This window comes from Scyliorhinus torazame, chromosome 5 (assembly GCF_047496885.1).
Source record: "Scyliorhinus torazame isolate Kashiwa2021f chromosome 5, sScyTor2.1, whole genome shotgun sequence".
Taxonomy (NCBI): Eukaryota; Metazoa; Chordata; class Chondrichthyes; order Carcharhiniformes; family Scyliorhinidae; genus Scyliorhinus; species Scyliorhinus torazame.
In genome coordinates, this window is record NC_092711.1 from 211310398 (window position 1) to 211335542 (window position 25145).

The following is a 25145-nucleotide window of genomic DNA, read 5'->3' on the forward strand; positions in this document are numbered from 1 at the left end:
GTGTCGCGGCGTTTTCTTCGGACCCCGTGGAGCCATCGATGCTGGGGTCCTTTGTTGTCAACCAAGATGGTGGCGTCCATGAATCGCATGCGGTCGGGGGTGGACAAAATGGCTGCCCCCATGAATCGCACGTGGTCGGGGGTGGACAAAATGGCCGCCCCCATGAATCGCACGTGGCTGGGGGGGTCACAAGATGGCGGCGCCCATCCTCCCCTCATGGTGTCCGGGACCCAAAATGGTGGCGCCCACGGGTCGCACATGGGGCGCTGGGGGGGTTGGGGGGTGTTCGGGATGTGTTGACCTCGTTCTTCTCCGGGGATTGCGGCGACCCCCTGGGACCGGCACACTGCTGCGTAATGGCCCTTTTTGCCGCAGCATTTACAAGTAGCTGCGTGGGCCGGGCAGCGCTGCCGGGGGTGTTTCGCCTGCCCGCAAAAATAGCAGCGGGCCCCCCCGGGATGGTCTGGCACTTTAACCGCGCAAGCGTGCGGGGAGGGGTGGGGGATGCCGGGGAGTTGGTCGCGACGGGGGCCCACGGAGCCCAAGGGGCTGCCGCGCGGTCGGGGCCGTAGGCATGGGCGTTTTGGGAGGCCACATCAAGGGAGGCCGCAAGGGCCCGTGCCTCTGAGAGTCCTAGCGACTCTCTTTCTAAAAGTCTCTGACGAATTTGGGGAGAGTTCATACCTGCCACGAATGCATCTCGAATTAGCAGGTCCATGTGCTCGATCGCGTTCACCGGCGTGCAGTTGCAGCTTCGTCCCAAAATCAGCAGCGCGCCGTAGAATTTGTCGAGCGATTCTCCGGGAATTTGCCGTCTCGTCGCGAGTTGGTGGCGCACGTAGACCTGGTTTACGGGCTGAATGTAGATGCCCTTCAACAACGCGAGCGCCGTTGAGAAATCCTCCGCGTCTTCTATAAGCGAGTTAATTTCCGGGCTTACCCTCGAATGCAGGACCTGCATTTTCTGCTCTTCCGTGATCCGGCCGGGGGCCGTTCGAAGGTAGCCTTCGAAGCATGCTAGCCAGTGTATGAACACGGCCGCCGAGTTCACTGCATGGGGGCTGATCCGCAGGCACTCCGGGGCGATCCGGAGCTCCATAGTCTTTTAAGCTCGCTTAATAAATTGTAGCGCACAATGACTTACGCGAGACGAGAAGCGATGAAGCCTATCAAGGCTTTATTAAGCGAGACTTGTCCCCCAGCAGCTCAGCAACAGAATGAGGCTGCGGGGAGAACTCGAGCTCTTATACTCCGCCTTCAGGGCGGAGCTAGAAGTCGGCAGATCCAACCAGGACCAGGGACCTGTCAGCCAATAGCCTCTCGGCTTCACAGGTACCATATTACCCCTAATACATACCAGCACAACCATCATCCCAGGTGACCATAGGCAGCTTTCCCCATGAGGGGAGAGCTGAATGGTGGTGATTTAACCTGAGGATCGCCACACCTCAGACGAGGGCGAACGTCGAGAAGACGGGGCCTACATGAATATCCTCAGCCGGTATGGGAGTTGAATGGGAATTGCTGGCCTCGCTCTGCATCACAAGCCAGCTGTCCAGCCAACTGAGCTAACCCAGCCGCCTCACATGGGGACACCTCAATTGATCTCCCCACGGGACTCGTGAAATATGAAATCACCGCTGGGGGTTGGGTGGGGGGGGGGTGCCCGATGGACCTCGTAAATTTGAGTCATAAAAGGAGTCGGCCCAGACTGGGACCGCGTGCTAAGTAGCCTCGGTTGGGACTTTGGAACTCTATGCAGTGTTGTGGCCTTGACTTTATGTTGGTTTATTGAATACTGTTTAACTTACCTTCTCGGGCCTCCAGAGCTTTTATGTAGACTATATATTTACATGTTTAAAATTAACCCTCCACACCACAAACAGGGCCCTCAGCCATTTCAGAGAAATGCCAGTATGACCTGGTGGATCCCCAGTGGGTTCCCAGGGAAAGGCCCTCCTTTAAAAAAAAAAAAATTTAGAGTACCCAATTTTTGTTTCCAATTAAGGGGCAATTTATCATGGTCAATTCACCGTGAGACCCACGCAGGCACGGGGTGAATGTTCAAACTGCACACGGAGAGGAACCTGGGGCTCGGATCAAACCCGGGGCCTCAGCGCTGTGAGGCAGCTGTGCTAACTACTGCGCTACCATGCCGCCTTGGAAAGACCCTCCTTAATCACCACTCCATTTTCAGGGCGTGGTCCACTGACAGCAATCGCCCACCCTGTGGCTAAAGTTCCACCGAAACGGTATGTCCCCCACTGATAATTGGGACCATTTCATGTCTAAGAACTCTGGCGGTGAATCTGTTCAACAAGAAAATAGAAAAAAGTTCAATAAATATTTTGCTGTCTAAATATTGTTGAAGTGAGCCTGCAGTGTTAAAAACCAGGAAGCTGTAAACTAGCAAGAGGGCCTACAGGAGGTCCAGGGATCTGCAATCTCCCAGTGCCTGTGGCCTCACCTGAGTATGATCTACCCAGATGAGATGAGATGGAACCTCCCCCTTTATCCAGACACTGCTGGGGATATAAATACTCCGGCCCAAGTGTGGGCTTGGTGTGAGAGATCCTTCCGGGAGTAGGAGGTGTAAATATATAAGCAAATAAATCTAACTTTTTCAAGTGGCCGCTTGCCTGAGACTTTACAGTGGAGACGAGGGACGCCGTACATCCCCACACCAGAGACCCGCAGACATACGGGACACCGGCACCAGGAGAAGCCGACAAAACAGACGCCGGCGAGGAAACCAGCCCACCTTCCGCCACTACCCCGATGACCATCCCAGAAGGCAGACACATTTCGAAGACGACCAGCAGGAAGGGGGCCCACCATCTTTACTGCATCTCGGCGCCACGGGTGGCATCCATTAAAGTGATGATCAATGGTCTCGAAATACAAATGGAACTTGATACTGGAGCTGCGGTTTCAGTGATCAGCCACAGCATCTATGACCAAATCCGCCATGGTCCTACCTCCATGTGGATTTCGCAAGGACTTCTCAAGGGGCGATGTACCCAACCATCTTGGATGCACATTGCAAATGGATTGATGTCCACCCAATGACCTTGATAACATCACGGGCCACCAGCAAGCCACTCCAGCAATCCTTTAGTGTTCACAGACTTCCCGAGGTACTAATATCGGACAATGGCACCGCCTTTTTAAGTGCGGAGTTTGCCGATTTTCTGAAACAAAATGGGGTCTGCCAGGTGCAAACCGCACCTTACCACCTGTCAGTCAATGGGTTGACCGAACGAGCTGCGCAGATGTATAAACCCGGAATGCGGAAACAGATCTTGGGTTCTCCAGAAACCTGCCTCGCCCGTGTCCTTTTTTACAAAGTACAGCAGAACCAGCCAGACGTTCGGCCGGAAAACGACGCTCCCTGCTCTATTGTATCATTCTGGACGCAGAGCAGCTGATGCTGGACAGAAAGCCCCGAGCAAAGAGCAGCAAGAATTGCCCCCCTCCTGCCGTTGAAATGGAAGACATATCGGACTGCGGGGTGGGGGGAGGGGAGATGTTATAACCCGACAGGAGACGCAAGGATCTGTAACCTCCAAGTCCCTGTGGCTTCACCTGACTATGATGAGAGGGGGCAGAGCCACCCCCTTAAACCAGAGACTGCTGGGACACAAATGCCCCGGCCCAAGTGTGGGCCGGGCACGGGAGACCGTTTGGGGAGTAGGAGATGTAAATATTCAAGGAAATAAATCAAACTTTTTCTACAGTTGTCATTTCCAAGTGGTCGCTTGCCCAAGATGTTATTCTGTAACAGGTGTATAGTGTAACCAGTACCTCTATCTAAATCAAACAGCTTTTCATTCAATAAACAGGACATTCACCCAATGAACTTTCCCAAGAGGAGGCTACTGGTACAACTGTGCAGGTTATAGTGCAGATATCTGTAGTCATTTACTTACTCCCAGTATTGCTCACTTGGACCCTGGTGAGGAACGTAGATTTCCGATCCATTTGGACAAGTTTCATTGTTTACATGCAGCCATGTTGTATTCACAATTTCAAAATATCCATCATCCAGAGTGAGATTGCAGAGTGGATCTAGAAAATGGGGAATGTGTTTTAGAATTCCATTTCACTGGGAATGAAGCTGTTAATTCACGTGATGTAATCAGGCTCACTACTTCTCTCAGTCCAAACCCCTTTATTACATGGGGGAGGTTACAGATGGGTCAGAACACAGCGGTACAGACCGGAATTATCTCCCTTCTTCTGTGGTAAGTTTAGATACAGGGAGGGTGGGATGAATTCTCCGCTGGCGGGATTCTCCATTGCGTCGGCAGTGCACCGATGCCCAGGGATTTCCCAATGGCGTGGGGCTGCCCACAATGGGAAACCCCATTGGCCGGCTGGCGGTTCGAAGCATCCCACTGCCGGCGGGGGCACGCCACACCAGAAAACTGGCGTGGCGGGACGGAGAACCCCCCCCCCCCCCACAGGCAGGATGGTGTCGATGGGCAATCTGGCTCCTCCATCCCAGTTTAATCAAGAGCGGGAAGGCTGTGGTTGAGTTTTCTGGCCTACTGCCAATTGGGGCCCATAATTTGTTTTTCATTCACCCCCATAGACCAGCATTTATTGCCCATCCCTAGTTGTCCTTGAGAAGGTGGTGGTGAGCTGCCTTCTTGAACTGCTGCAGTTCCTGAGGTCTAGATACATCCACAGTGCTGTCAGGGAGGGAATACTAGGATTTTGACCCAGCAGCAGTGAAGGAACAAGGATATATTTCCAAGTCAGGGTAGTGAGTAACTTGGAGGGGAACTTCCTGGTGATGTTCCCAAGTATCAGCTGGTCTTGTCCTTCTAGATTATAGTGGTCGCAGGTTTGGAAGATGGGTTGGGGGCTGGGCCATCCTTCATTCGATGGCATGTGGTGCCTAATTGAGGGACCCAGCATCCGGAAGTTGGAGAGGGCAGGAGGGGCTGCTGTCACATAATGTGGCTTGTGTAATGCGGAATAATAATCGTTACTTTAATCAGCTGGTGTAATGCCTTGGATTGTCTTTAAAAGAGAAAAAAAGCAGCTAAAACTGCAAAAGCACTCGGCAACATTCTCCCTGTCAGAAACTAAGTGTTGACGCAGGGACTGAATAGGTGGTGTTCTCCGACAGCGAAATTGGTGGCGTTCCCAGAGCGTTTCATCAACCATTAATGGGTTAGCACAGGCGCCACGTGGAACACAACCGATTCCAAAGGAAAACGGTGTCCGATTCACCGGAGCTGGGATTGACACTCGAGAGGCTGACAAGTAGCACTCCACTCCCCCCACACACCATCCCAGCCGACAAGATGGCAGCAAGCAGAGCGACATCCCGTTTCATGGACGTTGGACGTGAGATACTGCTGGACGCCATGGAGGAGAGGGGGGCCAACCTGTACCCCGGGGTGGGGAGGTGGTTGCCACCCACAGGCCCTGGACTCAGGTGGGAGAGACCATGAGCGTCGTGGGCAGCAATGCCAAGACTGGCCAGCAGTGCTCCAAGAAACTGCACGACCTCCTCAGGCAGCCAGTGTGAGTAGGCAGCACTGTGCCCCTGGCACTCACCCCCAGCCCACACCCCCATAATATCCTGCCACGGGCATCACGGTAGCATTGTGGATAGCACAATTGCTTCACAGCTCCAGGGTCCCTGGTTCGATTCCGGCTTTGGTCACTGTCTGTGCGGAGTCTGCACATCCTCCCCGTGTGTGTGTGGGTTTCCTCCGGGTGCTCCGGTTTCCTCCCACAGTCCAAAGATGTGCAGGTTAGGTGGATTGGCCATGATAAATTGCCCTTAGTGTCCAAAATTGCCCTTGGTGTTGGGTGGGGTTACTGGGTTATGGGGATAGGGTGGAGGTGTGGACCTTGGGTAGAGTGCTTGGGTAGAGAGCCGGTGCAGACTCGATGGGCCGAATGGCCTCCTTCTGCACTGTAAATTCTATGATAATACCACCCCTCCCCCCCCCCCCACCCAGAGGGCGAGTGAACCCCTACCTTGCACCACCTGCCAGCACCCATAGCGGCCGCCATGGCCGGGTGCCCTGGCCACGAAGGTCACCTGGTACCCATCCCCCGTGCTGCATGTGTCCGACTGACTGATGCTGTGCATTTTTTGTCTTTCCCCCTTTCCCGCCCGCCACAACGGCCGGGAGGGAGGAAACAAAACTGGAGGGGGACCGCCGATCCTGTGGTCCCTCACCACAGCTGAGCAGCAGGTACTGGACTTGATTGGTGCATCCGGGGAGAGGGCAGTCACCAGGTCGGAGGTCGGCATCGGGCGAGCAAATGAGACACCACCGAGCTGCAGTTCCCCATGACACGTGTGTCACCACCCCACACTGTCCCCACCCCCTGCACCCCCCCCCCCCCCCCCACAGTGCCACCTCCACCCTGCCCCTACACCCACCAACCTTCGGTCAAATCATGCATCTTATCTTGTGTCTTGCAGGATCACCTGGTGGTGAGGTGGGCCCTCTGATCCACCCCAAATCCTCCCCTCCCCCCCGCCACTCCCCCCACTCCCCGCCCCCCCCCCCCCCGCTCCCCCGGCGCACCCTGATTTCCTAACGCATCTCTGGGTTAAGACACCACCGAGAAAGTTGAAGGTTACTGGCGAAGGACAATAGGCCACTTGACTTCTTGGCTCCTGAAACAGCCAGGAACAAAGAAGGACTTGTGAATCTCATTGTGCAAGAAGGTGCTAAGGCTTCCCTATCGGTTTCGTGGCACCTTGGTGGGAGATTGAAGCTCTTTTATTTAATATGGATTGTTCTCCATTGTGTGCCAATCGCCAGCTGTCACACGATCGAACCCCACTTGTGAAAATCTATGACTATAAGATTGTCTCCATGGTACAGAAGGAGTCTGCAGAATGCATGATAACACCAGGAAGACGGCTTCAGAACATCACGCCATTTCTCTCTCTTTGCCACTCTGCTACTATCAGGCTTGGGACCTTGGGCGGGAATCTCCGACCCCCCGCCAGGTCGGGGAATCACTGGGGGTGCAGCGTGAATCCCGCCCCGCCACTCCGCCGCCGGCTGCCGAATTCTCCGCCGCCAGTCTTTTGGCGGGTGCGGGGATCATGTTGCGGCGGTCGGGGGGCCATTGGCAGTGCCCCCCCCCCACCCCCCGGCGATTCTCCAGGCTCCGATGGGCCGAGCGGCCGCCCGTCTTCGGCCGGTCCCGCCGGCGTGAAATACCCAAGCTCCATACCGGCGGGACCCGGCCTGCGGAGTCTTCGGGAGGCGGCCTGCGGAGTCCTTGTGGGGGCGTGGGGGATCCGGCACCGGGGGGGGGGGGGGGTCAGTGCCAATCTGCGGGTGGGCCAGTGCAGTGGGGGGACTCTTTCCCCCCCCCCCCCACAGTGCCGGCCTCTGTAAAGCTCCGCGATGGTCGGCGCGGAGAAGAAACCCCCTGAGCATGCGCAGGGATCCCGCCAGCGGTTCTGCGCATGCGCCAGAACACGCTGGCGCTCTCGCGCATGCGCCAACTCGCGCCAGCTGACAGAGGCCATTCGGCGCCGGTTGGCGCGGCACCAACCCCTCCAGCGCCGGCCTAGCCCCCGGACGTGCGGAGGAATCCGCACCTTATAGGCGGCCCAACGCCGGAGTGGTTCAGCCACTCTTTGACGTTGGTACCGCCCGCCCGCCGGTTGGGGGAGAATCTCGGCCCTTATACCTGTTACATTTTGAGATAAATCAACAAGATAGATTTTTGATCAAAAGGAGCTTTGGATATCAGAGCATTCACTTTAGAAAGCGATGGATTACAGTTTAAACGAGACGGTCTCCAGAAACACATTCAGCTCACAGCAGCTGTAACACCACTGGAATTTCAAGACCACCAAAAGGAACATTGGAATGTGTTTTTACCTATTTTTTTAAACAAACAATTTTATTGAGGTATTTTTTGGCATTGTAAACAGTTACAGATAACAGAAATGTGCAAACATCAATATAAAACCACTACTTCAATCAAACCATACTGCACATGCCTACTCCTCTCCCTTAGACACTACCCGCCTATGTGTTTTTACCTTTTTAATAATTCTTACACTTTTACCTGAGTGAGTTTTAACAATAAAATCTTGGGCAAAATTCTCCGTTATCGGCGCAAAAAATGGTGCAAATCCCACTTGCGTCACGTCATAAAAATGGGCCGATAGTCTGCGGCCCGAAATGGGCTAGCAGCGACGTAACGGGATCCGCGCTTGCGCAGTGGTTCACGCCGTGCAACGTCATACGCGCTGCACGGCGTGACGGCTCATAAGGCCGCGCAGCTCCCCCCCACCCGACCGGAACATCCGACCGCAACACCCGACTTGATGGCTGGCCGTCGCTCAGCCCCGAGGTTCGAGTCACGCGATGTGGAGGCGCTCCTGGACGCGGTGGAGCAGAGGAGGGACGCCCTGTATCCCGGGCACGGCCGCAGAGTTGCCCCACGCCACAGCCGGCGTCTGTGGAGGGAGGTGGCAGAGGCCGTCACCGCTGTGGCCCTAACACCACGGACAGGCACCCAGTGCCACAAGAAGGTGAACGACCTCGTCAGAGCAGGCAGGGTGAGCCTCCCCCATATCCCCCCCTCCCCATATCCCCCATATCCCCCCTCCCCCATATCCCCCATATCCCCCCTCCCCCATATCCCCCCTCCCCCATATCCCCCCTCCCCCATATCCCCCCTCCCCCATATCCCCCATATCCCCCCTCCCCCATATCCCCCCCTCCCCCATATCCCCCATATCCCCCCTCCCCCATATACCCCCTCCCCCATATCTGCCATATCCCCCCTCCCCCATATCCCCCCTCCCCCATATCCCCCCTCCCCCATATCCCCCCCTCCCCATATCCCCCCTCCCCCATATCACCCCCTCCCCCATATCCCCCCTCCCCATATCCCCCCTCCCCCATATCCCCCCTCCCCCATATCCCCCCTCCCCCATATCCCCCCTCCCCCATATCCCCCCTCCCCCATATCCGCCCCTCCCCCATTTCCCCCCTCCCCCATATCCCCCCTCCCCCATATCCCCCCTCCCCATATCCCCCCTCCCCCATATCCCCCCTCCCCCATATCCCCCATATCCCCCCTCCCCCATATCCCCCCTCCCCCATATCCCCCCCTCCCCCATATCCCCCCTCCCCCATATCCCCCATATCCCCAAGTGAATCCAGCCCTAACCTTAACCTCTGCAATGCACGCGCAACCGATGGCGTGCATTCATATACCTGCCTAACACTGTTGCCTTTTACCCCTGCCACCACCCCCCCCCCACAGGAGAAGCGCGCACACAACAATAGGGAGCATGTGAGGACTGGAGGGGGGCCCGCTGATGAGAGGCCACTGACCGTACACGAGGAAAGGGCCCTGGAACTGGCTGGCGGACCTGAGGACCGGGAGGTTGCTGATGCAGAGGTCGGGGCCCTACGAGCAAGTGAGCCACCAACAGCCCGTCCCCATATCCCCCCTCCCCTATATCCCCCTCCCCCGTATCACCTGATCACTGCCTGATGTCTAACCATGCATGCTTCATTGTGTATCGCAGGACCAAACGTCCAGGCACCCATCCCCGCAGATGCAGACCGCCCGCAGGATGCCCCTCGGAGACCACAGGAGACGGAGAGACCCGCACCCTCCAGCATGCGACGCCCGCAGGATGCTCCTCGGAGACCACGGGAGACGGAGAGACCCGCACCCTCCAGCATGCGACGCCCGCAGGATGCCCCTCGGAGACCACGGGAGACGGAGAGACCCGGACCCTCCAGCATGCGACGCCCGCAGGATGCCCCTCGCACACCACGGGAGACGGAGAGACCCGGACCCCCCAGCATGCGACACCCGCAGGATGCCCCTCGCACACCACGGGAGACGGAGAGACCTGGAGCAACAGGGAGACGACACCCCCGTCACGTGCGGGAGCGACCACCCAGCGATGAGGGGGGCAGCCACAGGCCCCCGTCACATCTGAGCCAGGACACCACTACCCAGGACACCACTATCCAGGACACCCCTACCCGGGACACCACTACCCAGGACACCCCTACCCGGGACAGCACTACCCGGGACAGCACTACCAAGGACAGCACTACCCAGGACACCCCTACCCGGGAAGACGAAATACCGGACAGTGACTCAGAGTGGATGGGTGGAGACGAACCCCCACCCCAAAGTGCCATGGACTCAGAGTGGGACGAAGAGCACGACACAACGCCACTGCTGTCACCAACACCCTCCACCATCGCAGAAACACTCACCACGGTTGGGCACTTTAGTGATGAGGCGTCTGGTACACTCACTGGTGCGCACAACACAGCCGTCCCGGTACAGCAGGTGGAGGTAGGAGCAGCAGAGGGACCGGGCGGTCGGAGGGCAGCCCAGGCCAAGCGAACATCTGCCGCCCAGATGGATCCCGGGTTCCTGCAGTTACCACACCCACACATAGATCCGATGCAACCACCGACACGGAGACGAGCGAATAGGGTGACGGGTGGCTTGCGGCGGCTGCGGTCGCAGGTGGAGGAGTCCACCCGCGTCCAGGAGCTGGGAGTGGTCCCGGTCATGCGTGCCACCCAGGCTGACACCGCACGGGTGGCGTCCGCGGTGGTGGCAATGGGTGCGACGGTGTCAGACATGGGGAACGGTTTGCGAGGCCTGAGGCCTTCCGTGCAGGCGGCGTCTGTGGCCCAGGAAATGGCTGCCCTCTCACAGGAGGCCATGAGCCAGTGCCAGCGCCAGATGGCAGAGGCGCTCAACGCCATAGCCCAGTCTCAGCAGACCATGGCCCAGTCTCAGCAGGCCATGGCCCAGTCTCAGCAGGCCATAGCCCAGTCTCTGCAGGCCATGGCCCAGTCTCTGCAGGACATGGCCCAGTCTCAGCAGGCCATCGCTGAGGGCATCGGCGCCAGTGGCCATGTGCGAGCTGGCGTCGCACTGTCGCAGACAGGGTTCGTCAACCCCCTGGGCTCCATGGCTGCAAACCTGCAGACCCCTGTCGATACCAGCACGGGCCTCCAGGACTGGCAGCGCCAGATGTCGGGGGCGCGTCGGATGGCCAGTCCGTTCGCATCCCCCACCCATGTAGAGGCCTGGGGGCCATCGGGCACCCCGAGGGAGGAGGAGGTGGTGTGGTCCGTCCCGGCTCCCTCTGTAGGGGAGGTCCCGGTACACCGCGACACCTCGGACTCCCCCCTTCCGTCCCAGGTGCATCGGGTGGGCAACGGGCAGGACAGGTTGGCAGCTCGCCATCCCAGTCGCCCGGGCCGCAGCCTGGCCCATCTAGGCCAGGACGCCCCAGGAAACGGCCGCCAAAGGGATCCGGTGTCAGAGGGCAGGAATCACAGGAGTCCACCTCCAGTTCTGCTGTACCGTCTGGGGAACCACGTAGACGTAGTCAAAGGGCCCGTAAGGCCAAACAATTAGACACTGAGTAAGTTGGCACGGGTGCAGGGCACAGATGAGTTTTAGGGGCTAGGGCACGTGCATGAACTCCTTTGGTTATTAAAGTCAATGTTACACCTACCGAAGCTGCCTTTGTGCTCTGTCCAAAGTGTGCGGGCGTGTCATGTACGTTGAGCGCAAGTGTGTGTGTGACGGGTGGTCTTACCTCAGCCCCAGGTGAGTCTGCCCCCTTCCCCCTGGGCCGCCATCAACATCCCCCGGGCAGAGGACGGGACCGTGCGCTGCAGTGTCACAGCCGCATGCAGGGATGGTCCGGGTGGATGGTGGTACTGTGGCCATGGGTCAGACATAGTCCAACGATGTAGAGCCAGGAGCTCATCGGAGGCGGGTTGTCATCATCCTCCATGGCCTGCGATAGACACGCGTCCACCTGCAACTGGGTGAGCCCGGCCCGTTGTGCCGCCGGTGGATCGGCAATTGGGGGTGGGGGGGTGGTGTGCATGCGGGTGGGGTGTGTGGGGTTGGGGAGGGGGGGGTGGGGGTGCTGGGTGGGTGGATGGGTGGGGGGTGTGGGTGGTCGGCTGTTGTCATGGTGTGCGGTCTGTGGCCATACTACCCGATTCCCACGCCCATCTAGTCAGTGAAGCGGGCGTCTATCAGTCTGTCCCGTGCCCGCTGGGCCAGCCGGTAACGGTGGACAGCCACCCGCCTGTGTCTACCCCGTCTGCCCTGACCATTGCCCCCATCCCCCTCATCTGGGGAGGACTGGGCCTCTTCCTGCTGCTCCTCCACTCCGCTCTCCTCTGCCTGCGGCACATCGCCCCTCTGCTGGGCTATGTTGTGCAGGACGCAGCACACCACAATGATGCGGCCGACCCTATCTGACTGATACTGGAGGGCGCCCCCAGAGAGGTCCAGGCACCTGAAACGCATCTTCAGCACGCCAAACCACCTCTCGATCACTCCCCTTGTCGCTACATGGGCATCATTGTAGCGGTTCTCCGCCTCATTGCGTGGCCTCCGTATAGGCGTCATCAGCCACGATCGCAATGGGTAGCCCCTGTCGCCCAGCAACCAGCCCCTCAGCCGGGGATGGCGTCCCTCGTACATGCCGGGGATGGATGACCGCGACAACACGAATGAGTCGTGAACACTGCCTGGGTGACGGGCGCAGACGTGCAGGATCATCATGCGGTGGTCGCAGACCACCTGTACGTTCATTGAATAGGTCCCCTTCCTATTAGTGAACACGGCCGTTCTCTGCAGGTGGCCGCACGGCGACGTGCATCCCATCGATCGCGCCCTGGACCATGGGGAACCCGGCAACGGCAGAGAAGCCCACGGCCCGGGCATCTTGGCTGGCCCGGTCCACGGGGAAGCGGATGTAGCGGTGCGCCATGGCATAAAGGGCATCTGTCACTGCCCGGATGCACCGACGCACCGATGTCTGCGATATGCCGGACAGGTCCCCACTCGGTGCCTGGAATGACCCCGTTGCATAAAAGTTCAGGGCCACCGTAACCTTGACGGACACGGGGAGAGGGTGTCCCCCGCCAGTGCCACGCGGTGACAGGTGTGCCAGCAGGTGGCAGATGTGTGCCATGGTTTCCCGGCTCATCCGGAGTCTCCTCCTGCATTCCTGGTCCGTGAGGTCCTGGTATGACTGCCGGGGCCGGTACACACGGGGCGCCCTCGGGTGCCTCCGTTGCCGTGGGGCCACGACGTCCTCCTCCCCCTCCTCGTCCTGTCGGTCAGGTGTCCCTCCAGCCTGGGCGGCTGCCGCCTGCCCCTCTGCGGCAGCCTGCGCCGCCTCTCTGGCACGCTCCTCCTCCTCCTCCTCCTCCTCCTCATCCAGGGCAACATAGACATGAGCGGCTGCCACCACGGCGGCCAACATCGCTGGATGGTCTGAAAACATGACGGCCTGGTGGGGGGGAGGGGAACGACGACATGTCATCATTGCCCATATCCCCTCCTCCCCCCAGCCAGGTGGCATGGACCGCATGGGTCCAACTGTTGGAGGCTGGCACCTGGCCAGGTGGACCAACTCATTTGCCCTCCCATCACCCACCCCGGCACGGACCCCCTCCCCAACCCCCAACCTCCACCCCGGCACGGACCCCCTCCCCAACCCCCAACCTCCACCCCAGCACGGACCCCCCCCAACCTCCACCCCGGCACGGACCCCCTCCCCAACCTCCACCCCAGCACGGACCCCCCCCCAACCTCCACCCCGGCACGGACCCCCTCCCCAACCTCCACCCCAGCACGGACCCCCCCCCCAACCTCCACCCCGGCACGGACCCCCTCCCCAACCTCCACCCCAGCACGGACCCCCCCCCAACCTCCACCCCGGCAAGGACCCCCCCCCAACCTCCACCCCGGCACGGACCCCCTCCCCAACCTCCACCCCGGCACGGACCCCCTCCCCAACCTCCACCCGAGCACGGACCCCCCCCCAACCTCCACCCCGGCACGGACCTCCTCCCCAACCCCCAACCTCCACCCCAGCACGGACCCCCCCCAACCTCCACCCCGGCACGGACCCCCTCCCCAACCCCCAACCTCCACCCCAGCACGGACCCCCCCCAACCTCCACCCCGGCACGGACCCCCTCCCCAACCCCCAACCTCCACCCCAGCACGGACCCCCCCCCAACCTCCACCCCGGCACGGACCCCCTCCCCAACCTCCACCCCAGCACGGACCCCCCCCAACCTCCACCCCGGCACGGACCCCCCCAACCCCCAACCTCCACCCCGGCACGGACCCCCCCCCAACCCCCAACCTCCACCCCAGCACGGACCCCCTCCCGGCACTCCCCCGGAGCCCAGCCTACTCTAACCACCCCCCCCCCCCCCCGCCGCACACACACACAAGCCGAGACACACCTCTCCTCACGCAATCAGTCTGCGGCCACGCCATTTCCTGCCCAGAGCCAACCCCCCAGGCCGTCACTCACCTCCTCGCTGGTCAGCGTGAGCCTGGAGCACCGGGTCACGCCGATGAAAAGGAGGTTTGATTGACGTCGACGTGAACGGTCATCACGTCGACGGGACTTCGGCCCATCCGGAAGGGAGAATATCGGCAGGCCGAAAATCGGCTGCCTTGCGCAGACCCGTGACATTCTCCACGGCAGCGGCGCCATTAACGCCCCGCCGACTTTTCTCCCTTCGGAGACTTCGGCGGGGGCGGGGTCGGGATTCACGGCGGCCAACGGCCATTCTCCGACCCGGCGGGTGGTCGGAGAATGACGCCCCTTATTCCTAACTTGTTTCTGGCAGGCCAGATGTGCCTCCACCCTCCACACAAAATTTGGGGGAAAAAAATCATGTCCAAACAGGTACTGAGGCAATGAAGCAATTCAGCCGGTGTGACTCCCGTGGTGGCATGGGAGCCATGGAATGGGACAGTGGGAAGTTGGTCAGCCGATGGAGCAATGGCAGGTCTGTTTTTTTTTTCATTTTATTTATTAATGGGATGTGGGCATTGCTGGCTACTAATTTACATTTTTACAGTTGTGTTAATTTTTTACAATGTTTTGACGGGATCCTACTGGGGCCCCTATCGCTTGGCGGCAGGAGTGGCACCCAGCTTTACTCACATACGTACAGATATTGTTGGGTGAGTCATTATGGAAGGATGAGAAAAAAAGGAAAACTTTGAAGTAAAATCAGTCAGAAGGGAGAGATTGAGCGAAGCTCGCAGGGTAAAAACGATGGGAGCTATTTCGGGAAAAACTCAGATGATGGGAAAAATTAGGGTTAGGGTTAGGGTTAGGGTTAGGGAGGAGGAGAAAAAGATTCCTGGGCAAACACAGAGATACAGAGACAAGAGAGTTAATGTAAGACATGAATAAATATATATATAGAGAGAGAGAGAGAGAGATAGGGAGAGACAGACAGACAGACAAATATACAGACACACAGACAAATGTCAAACACTAGACAGAAAGAAATCTAATTGAAAGAAGAAGGTGAACTTCTGAGTGGCAAAGAAGAACAAGACATGGAAGTTCAAATATTTTCTTTAATTTTATTCCACTGTTCATTTTTTATTCATTACTGATTATCCTGCAATCTCGATGACATGGTGACATGACAATAATAATAATCTTTATTGTGACAAATAGGCTTACATTAACACTGCAATGAAGTTACTGTGCAAAGCCCCAAGTCGCCACATTCCGGCGCCTGTTCAGTTACACAGTGGGAGAATTCAGAATTTCCAAATTACCTAACAGCACGTCTTTCAGGACTTGTGGGAGGAAACCGGAGCACCCGGAGGAAGCCCACGCAGACACAGGGAGAATGTATAGACTCCACACAGACAGTGACCCAAGCCGGGAAATGAACCTGGGACCCTGGCGCTCTGAAACAACAGTGCGAACCACTGTGCTACCGTGTCGCCCATGCTTACTTCTGCGGATTTCTATCCCAAGTACCTCTGCTGTGTGATCCCAATGAAAATGGTCCTGAAACTACTGTCCATTTTTCTCTCCTATTCAGTCTGACAGATTGAGGAATGAACAGTCGGTCTCTATACTTTACCCAATAGACGTTCAGACAGTACCTTTGGGAGTCCTGCTGCATGTTTCATCTGCGCCCCACCAACTGAAGCAGTCAGTCCACGGCAGGGGGGATTGGAAGGAGGCGAACAAGTAATACAGGCTGTAACCGATCATGCTACTGTAGGAAATGTTGATAATTGTAATCAGAATGACCATAGTGATCCCCACACCTTAAAATAAAACAAAGAAGCGACTTTAGATTGGGAATTTTTGGTTTAAAATAAACTGACAGATTCTGCTGGTCAGACAAATCAATTGCATTTTTTTCTGTACTTGAGCACCATGGAGCCAATCCGGCATAGGAGCAGAAGTAGGCCATTCGGCCCATCGGTTCTGCTAAGACATTCAATGAGATCACGGTTAATCTGAAATGATAATCCTCAACTCCACTTTCCATAACCCTTGATTCCCTTCCTAATTAAAAATCTGTCTACGTCAGCTTTGAACATACTAAATGACTCAGTCTCTATAGCCCTCTGAGATAAAGAATTCCACAGATTCACTACGCTCAGAGAAGATATTCTGAAGATGCGATTCAGGTGCCTGGACCACTTTGGAGGGCCCCTCCGGAATAGCGCTGGGAAAGTCTTCCACATCATGGTGGCCAGCTGCATTCTTCACAACATCACAACAGGGGCAGCACGGTAGCATTGTGGATAGCACAATTGCTTCACAGCTCCGGGGTCCCAGGTTCGATTCCGGCTTGGGTCACTGGCTGTGCAGAGTCTGCACATCCTCCCCGTGTGTGCGTGGGTATCCCCCGGGTGCTCCAGTTTCCTCCCACAGTCCTAAAATATGCAGATTAGGTGGATTGGCCATGATAAATTGCCCTCAGTGTCCAAAATTGCCCTTAGTGTTGGGTAGGGTTACTGGGTTATGGGGATAGGGTGCAGGTGTTGACCTTGGGTAGGGAGCTCTTTCCAAGAGCCCGTGCAGATTCGATGGGCCGAATGGCCTCCTTCTGCACTGTAACTTCTGTAAATTCTGTAACATTGTGCAGCAGAGGTGCTATGTGCTGGAGGAGGGTGATGAAGGCCAGGTCACGTCTGACAGGGAAGGGTGAGGATGGGCAGGACATGGGGCCCGGGCAGGCATAGGATGCCGCACAACCTGTGCGCCTGGGCTTGTGTGCACAGGACGCCCTAAGCGCCCCAGGTTCACCAACGGAGGATTGGCCAGCGATACAGACACCCCTCCCCACCTCTACATCTGCCCCCGTCCGACCAACCTCTCCCATGACCAACCTCCCTGTGTCACCCCCCTCTCCCTCCCGCCCCCCCCCCCCCCCAACCCCCCCACCCACTTGCAATCCCCTCCATGATTCCAACCTGCCTCACCACGGGGTGTAGGCCCTGGGTTGGCAGTAACACTGGGTCTGGTCCATGGGATGGGGGATGATGATGACTCGCTCTAGGATGAGCTCTGGTGCTCTACATCGTCTGACAATATCTGACTCCTGCCCACTGTCGCACATTCCACTGGGTGATCCCTGCATGCGAACTGGCCACTCCATCACACGGTCCCGTCAAATCCTTGGGGTGGAGAGGGACAGCGGGTCAGGGAGGGGTGAGAGGGCGGGCACCACGATGGTGAACAGAGGTGAACTGGGGTTCCGGGCCCAAGCCCATCCCTAATGTCCGCCCATCTCCCCCGGCTCCCCCAGAGCCTGCTCTGCAGCCAGCCCATCCGAAGCCCATCCCTCACACCCTTCTGACAGAACACCGAGGCAAGTTGCAATGATCTGAACAGGTGTGTATTGTGAAGCAGTGAACATATATGTACAGATCTGTGCCCTAGCCACCAATGCTATACTGTATGCTGCACCCGTGCCAACCTAACTGGTGTCCACCTTTTTGGCCTGATGGGCCCTAACGCTACCCACCGTTGAATCCCCAAGTGGTACATTAGGAGTGGAGGCAACCTGCTGCGGTTCCCACCCTGTGACGTGGGACCTTTGACGGCTGGTCTCTGGAGCGACCAGGCCTGGACAGGCCCAGCAGTCACTCTGGTGTCCCAGGTGGTGTAGTCCAGCATGTTCTGCCTGCTGTCCATCAGATGCACCAGGGATAGAGGGTGGGGGTGCCCTGAGACATGGTGGTGCGCAACAAGTAGTGCCCCAGGAGCCCCTTCGCCAACATGTCCAATTCAGGTTAGTGCACCTGGGATGATGGAGGGTGTTGGAGACAGGCTGTGATGGGAAGTCAGTGTCGACCCCCGACTGGTGCTCTGGGGTGTCTCGGGCTGTGGTTTGGGGGCTCTTGTCGCTCTCCATTACTTACTCGCCTTGGTCACCCTGAGGAGGTCGTGCAGCTTTTTGCGGCCCTGCTGTCCGGCCCTGGTGGTGGGGCCCACGGCGCTCTCGTGCCCAGGACCGATGTACAACGTGGATGGCAGCCTCCTTCCCACACCGGGGCACATAGTAGCCCGCCTCTCCTCCACGATGTCCAACAGGGTCACCAGCTCGTCAGGTTTTTGTTCACTCACTGAACCTATCTATATCCGTCTCTGTGTGCCATCCTCACTACTTGCCTTCCCATCTATTTTTGTGTCGTCTGCAAACTTGGCAATAATACATCCGCTTACCTTGTCCAGGTCATTAATATATATTGTGAATAATTGAGTCCCAGCACTGATCCCTGCGGCACTCCACTAGTTACAGGTTGCCATCCTGAAAATGTCCCTCTTATCCCAACTCTCTGCCTTCTATTAGTTAGCCAACCCTCCATCCATGCTAATATACCATCTCCAACACCATGGGCTCTTATCTTATTAAGTTGGCTATTGTGTGGTACCTTACTGAACGCTTTTTGGAAATCCAAATATGCTACATCCACTGTTTCCTCTTTTATCTATCCACCTCATTACCACCTCAAAGAATTCTAATAAATTTGGAAGGCACAATTTCCCCTTCATGAAGCCATACTTATTCTGCTTGATTATATTACATTTCTAAATGCTCTGCTATCATATCATTTATAATGGACTAATGGACGCAAATATTTTCTTAATGTAAAGCTAACTGGCCTATAGTTACATGTTTTATCTCCCGCCCTTCTTAAATGAAGGTGTTACATTGACTGTTTTCCAATCCTCAGGGACATTTCCAGAATTTAAGGATTCTTGGAAGATCATTACCCGTGCATCTACTATATTGTAAAATATATAATAGATCAGTACTTCAGACATCTAGCTTAAATTCTTGTTTAATGACAAAAATAAAACCAGCAGATTATGATTTGAACGCTATTACCCATTTAAACTGCTGTCAAACATCTTTGCTGAACAATCGCTAACCTTGCAACATTGGCACGGCTTTCCAAACTGCCACAGGTCCGAGGCTAGCAAACTGCCCAAAGGAAGATTCCAAGAAAAACATTGGCATCCCAACCAGTGCCAGCATGAGTGCGTACGGAATGAGAAACGCACCTGGAAAATTTAGTAAAGGACATTAGTGTGGATCGTAACAACCAGTGGAATTAACAAGTTTTCAAACTGAACATCGTTGTTTCTACCAGAGAAGTTGAGTTAAAATTATCTCTGATCGCTGCGAAAACAAGTTTATCTGTCTCTCTGAATATCTGAATCTGTCAGCCCTGTTTGTCCAGAAATATCTTTATTTCCACACATCCCGATACAAAGAATCCATTTATTTTCATTCTGATGGGATTTTATGGTGTGATTATCCATTGGTGTATGAGAGGTGCTTAGCTCCAATGCGGGATGTTCAGTAACTGAATGAAATTGTAAAGAAATTCCCATTTTGTGGATTTCGTTCGCTAACTGAATCAACATTTTTCCTGTCTCTTTTTGCAATGGTGTTATGGCATTTTTACACATTTGTTGTTGGTTTTCCATTGATCCAGTTCCATTGCGTGTGAAGAGCACCAAAAATGAGCAGGTTTGAATCCAACTTCCAAAGCTGACCCCATAGCCTGAGGCTAAAAACTGAGGGTTTCAGATATTGCGCAGTAAACGTGACTGATGTGGACGGTTCATGAGATTTAAACAATATCACTTTTAAATATGTTCAAAATTAATAAATCAGCAGTTTAACTCAACTGCAAAGGTTCATTCATATTTATTTTTAAATATCATCTCATCGATGTATCTCATTCTTGCCTACAGTTCTGAACTATCACATTGACACATCACAAATTGTAAAAATAGTTCAAAGCTGTGAGATTGAATTCATCATTCTTTATATCAGCATTGTTTAATCTTGTATTCTTTACCTTGTGCAATAAGTTTCCTTTTTCAGTGAATTTAAGATTCTTTATAATTTGTTCCCCTTAACTTTTGTCTTTCTCTCTCCTGTATTTCAGATTTTTCTACAGTACCTCCTCCATTTCTGTAAGCCAGATAAGGGAATCTCCACACGTTGCCCAGACCCACAGCACAGCCGATCATCGAGAGCAAATAGTCAGCCTTCGAGGACCAGTTACCTCGCTCCACATTCTCGTCACTTTTACCCACAACTTCACTGGTGACAGCCTGGGGGTAGGGGAAGAGAGGAAATGGCCAATTCAGAAATTAGGCTTTCTTAGACAGGAACTCAAGCAAAAGTACAGTTTTGGCCCGCTAGAGAAACACTTTGTTGTTCTCCATTTAATAGCATTCGGTTGGTAGTTTGAAAACACCTTGAACCTCACAGAGAAACTTTGCAATTCACAGCAATCCCCCAATCAACAGCACAATAAAATACTCGCCGTCTTGTCTGGAGGGTATGTTGGACAGTGAATCTGTGAGAAATCAGATAAAGGCATTTGTCCCTGCTCCATTTTTTGGACGATGATGAACTTCCACTTCCTTCCACTTTCCTAGGGATCGAATTTAAAACTTGAGGAGGACACTTTTGTCCAAAGGTCTTCAAACTTTGTACCGCTCCAAAACGCTTGTTAAGAATTAATAAGCTGCACACTGGACAATAAACCACAGTCATAAACCAGCCCATTGGCTGTTTAAAATGGGGTAGCTCTGTTCACTCAGGTATGACAGAAGCTCACAGAGTATGTCTATTGCTCATAAATTTGCAGGTTAAACATTATTTTTTTTCAGGTTTACTTTAGTTGCAGGTCACTCAGTTCCCGAGTCAGTTATTCCTCATTTCTAGAACATAGAACATAGAAAATACAGCACAGAACAGGCCCTTCGGCCCACGATGTTGTGCCGAACCTTTGTCCTAGATTTATCATAGATTATCATTGAATTTACAGTGCAGAAGGAGGCCATTCGGCCCTTTGAGTCTGCACCGGCTCTTGGAAAGAGCACCCTACCCAAACTCAACACCTCCACCCAACACCAAGGGCAATTTGGACATTAAGGGCAATTTATCATTGGCCAATTCACCTAACCCGCACATCTTTGGACTGTGGGAGGAAACCGGAGCACCCGGAGGAAACCCACGCAGACACGGGGAGGACGTGCAGACCCCGCACAGACAGTGACCCAAGCCGGAATCGAACCTGGGACCCTGGAGCTGTGAAGCAATTGTGCTATCCACAATGCTACCGTGCTGCCCTTGAGAACAAATAAATCTACACTATATCATTTTACCGTAATCCATGTACCTATCCAATAGCTGCTTGAAGGTCCCTAATGTTTCCGACTCAACTACTTCCACAGGCAGTGCATTCCATGCCCCCACTACTCTCTGGGTAAAGAACCTACCTCTGATATCCCTCCTATATCTTCCACCTTTCACCTTAAATTTATGTCCCCTTGTAATGGTTTGTTCCACCCGGGGAAAAAGTCTCTGACTGTCTACTCTATCTATTCCCCTGATCATCTTATAAACCTCTATCAAGTCGCCCCTCATCCTTCTCCGTTCTAATGAGAAAAGGCCTAGCACCCTCAACCTTTCCTCGTAAGACCTACTCTCCATTCCAGGCAACATCCTGGTAAATCTTCTTTGCACCTTTTCCAAAGCTTCCACATCCTTCCTAAAATGAGGCGACCAAAACTGTACACAGTACTCCAAATGTGGCCTTACCAAAGTTTTGTACAGCTGCATCATCACCTCACGGCTCTTAAATTCAATCCCTCTGTTAATGAACGCGAGCACACCATAGGCCTTCTTCACAGCTCTATCCACATGAGTGGCAACTTTCAAAGATGTATGAACATAGACCCCAAGATCTCTCTGCTCCTCCACATTGCCAAGAACTCTACCGTTAACCCTGTATTCCGCATTCATATTTGTCCTTCCAAAATGGACAACCTCACACTTTTCAGGGTTAAACTCCATCTGCCACTTCTCAGCCCAGCTCTGCATCCTATCTATGTCTCTTTGCAGCCGACAACAGCCCTCCTTACTATCCACAACTCCACCAATCTTCGTATCGTCTGCAAATTTACTGACCCACCCTTCAATTCCCTCATCCAAGTCATTAATGAAAATCACAAACAGCAGAGGACCCAGAACTGAAATCCTATCCTTCAGTACCCTTTCCATTACTTTGCCTACCACCGAAGTAAGACTAACTGGCCTGTAATTCCCAGGGTTATCCCTAGTCCCTTTTTGAACAGGGGCACGACATTCGCCACTCTCCAATCCCCTGGTACCACCCCTGTTGACAGTGAGGACGAAAAGATCATTGCTAACGGCTCTGCAATTTCATCTCTTGCTTCCCATAGAATCCTTGGATATATCCCGTCAGGCCCGGGGGACTTGTCTATCCTCAAGTTTTTCAAAATGCCCAACACATCTTCCTTCCTAACAAGTATTTCCTCGAGCTTACCAATCTGTTTCACACTGTCCTCTCCAACAATATCGCCCCTCTCATTTGTAAATACAGAAGAAAAGTACTCGTTCGAGACCTCTCCTATCTCTTCAGACTCAATACACAATCTCCCGCTACTGTCCTTGATCGGACCTACCCTCGCTCTAGTCATTCTCATATTTCTCACATATGTGTAAAAGGCCTTGGGGTTTTCCTTGATCCTACCCGCCAAAGATTGTTCATGCCCTATCTTAGCTCTCCTAATCCCTTTCTTCAGTTCCCTCCTGGCTATCTTGTATCCCTCCAATGCCCTGTCTGAACCTTGTTTCCTCAGCCTTACATAAGTCTCCTTTTTCCTCTTAACAAGACATTCAACCTCTCTTGTCAACCATGGTTCCCTCACTCGACCATCTCTTCCCTGCCTGACAGGGACATACATATCAAGGACACATAGCACCTGTTCCTTGAACAAGTTCCACATTTCATTTGTGTCCTTCCCTGCCAGCCTATGTTCCCAACTTATGCACTTCAATTCTTGTCTGACAACATCGTATTTACCCTTCCCCCAATTGTAAACCTTGCCCTGTTGCACGCACCTATCCCTCTCCATTACTAAAGTCAAAGTCACAGAATTGTGGTCACTATCTCCAAAATGCTCCCCCACTAACAAATCTATCACTTGCCCTGGTTCATTACCCAGTACTAAATCCAATATTGCCCCTCCTCTGGTCGGACAATCTACATACTGTGTTAGAAAAGCTTCCTACACACACTGCACAAACACCACCCCATCCAAACTATTTGATCTAAAGAGTTTCCACTCAATATTTGGGAAGTTAAAGTCGCCCATGACTACTACCCTATGACTTCTGCACCTTTCCAAAATCTGTTTCCCAATCTGTTCCTCCACATCTCTGCTATTATTGGGGGGCCTATAGAAAACTCCTAACAAGGTGACTGCTCCTTTCCTATTTCTGACTTCAACCCATACTACCTCAATAGGGTGATACTCCTCGATCTGCCTTTCTGCAGCTGTTATACTATCTCTAATTAATAATGCCACCCCCCCCCACCTCTTTTCACCCTCCCTAATCTTATTGAAACATCTATAACCAGGGACCTCCAACAACCATTTCTGCCCCTCTTCTATCCAAGTTTCCGTGATGGCCACCACATCGTAGTCCCAAGTACCGATCCATGCCTTAAGTTCACCCACCTTATTCCTGATGCTTCTTGCGTTGAAGTATACACACTTCAACCCATCTCCGTGCCTGCAAGTACTCTCCTTTGTCAGTGTTCCCTTCCCTACTGCCTCATTACACGCTTTGGCGTCCTGAATATCGGCGACCTTAGTTGCTGGACTACAAATCCGGTTCCCATTCCCCTGCCAAATTAGTTTAAACCCTCCCGAAGAGTACTAGAAAACCTCCCTCCCAGGATATTGGTGCCCCTCTGGTTCAGATGCAACCCGTCCTGCTTGTACAGGTCCCACCTTCCCCAGAATGCGCTCCAATTATCCAAATACCTGAAGCCCTCCCTCCTCCACCATTCCTGCAGCCACGTGTTCAACTGCACTCTCTCCCTATTCCTAGCCTCGCTATCACGTGGCACCGGCAACAAACCAGAGATGACAACTCTGTCTGTCCTGGCTTTTAACTTCCAGCCTAACTCCCTAAACTTGTTTATTATCTCCACACCCCTTTTCCTACCTATGTCGTTGGTACCAATGTGCACCACGACTTCTGGCTGCTCCCCCTCCCCCTTAAGGATCCTGAAGACACGATCCGAGACATCCCTGGCCCTGGCACCTGGGAGGCAACATACCTTCCGGGAGTCTTGCTCGCGACCACAGAATCTCCTATCTATTCCCCTAACCATTGAATCTCCTACAACTATTGCTTTTCTATTCTCCCCCCTTCCCTTCTGAGCCCCAGAGCCACACTCAGTGCCAGAGACCTGGCCGCTAGGGCCTTCCCCTGGTAGGTCATCCCCCCCAACAGCATCCAAAACGGTATACTTGTTTTGAAGGGGAACGGCCACGAGGGATCCCTGCACTGTCTGCCTGTTTGTTTTTTTCCCCCTGACTGTAACCCAGCTATTCTAGATTTGACAGTAATCGCATTTTTAAAGGATACAGCACCAGCTGAACTGACGTCAAACAATAGCACAGGCAGAACAGAACTCTCAATGTGTTTGCTTGAAAATTGCACAGTATTATTATTTAATTATTTCTTATATTTTCAATAGATTTATACAAGTAGAGACAATAATAAGTTTGATAATTCACTTCATTTATTTTAAATACTGTAACTAACCAGAAGGAGTAATGAACATTATCTCTGGTCCAATACTCACAACATAGAATATACAGACCAGGACAGGTTTTTAAGCGTAACCAGTTGATGTTGGCATTTTTACTGCATTTGCACATTCTCTCATTCTTCCTAGTTCTGTCAG

At 54.1% G+C, this 25145-nt stretch overlaps 1 protein-coding gene across 5 annotated transcripts in view; it reads right to left on the minus strand.

Annotated features, from left to right (window-relative positions):
* LOC140420924 (sodium- and chloride-dependent neutral and basic amino acid transporter B(0+)-like) overlaps positions 1-20850 on the minus strand; it is a 69772-nt gene extending 48922 nt beyond the window's left edge. For 4 of the 5 annotated variants that reach the window (XM_072505077.1, XM_072505075.1, XM_072505079.1 and 1 more), the window contains exons 1-5: positions 20676-20850; positions 20307-20460; positions 19264-19395; positions 15972-16139; positions 3930-4068 (exon numbers count right to left, since the gene is read on the minus strand). In XM_072505077.1, the coding sequence (XP_072361178.1) occupies positions 3930-4068; positions 15972-16139; positions 19264-19395; positions 20307-20460; positions 20676-20747 (665 nt within the window). In that variant the 5' untranslated portion in view covers positions 20748-20850. The other variant, XM_072505078.1, reaches the window with a different exon arrangement.
* Between the last annotated feature and the right edge of the window lie 4295 nt (positions 20851-25145).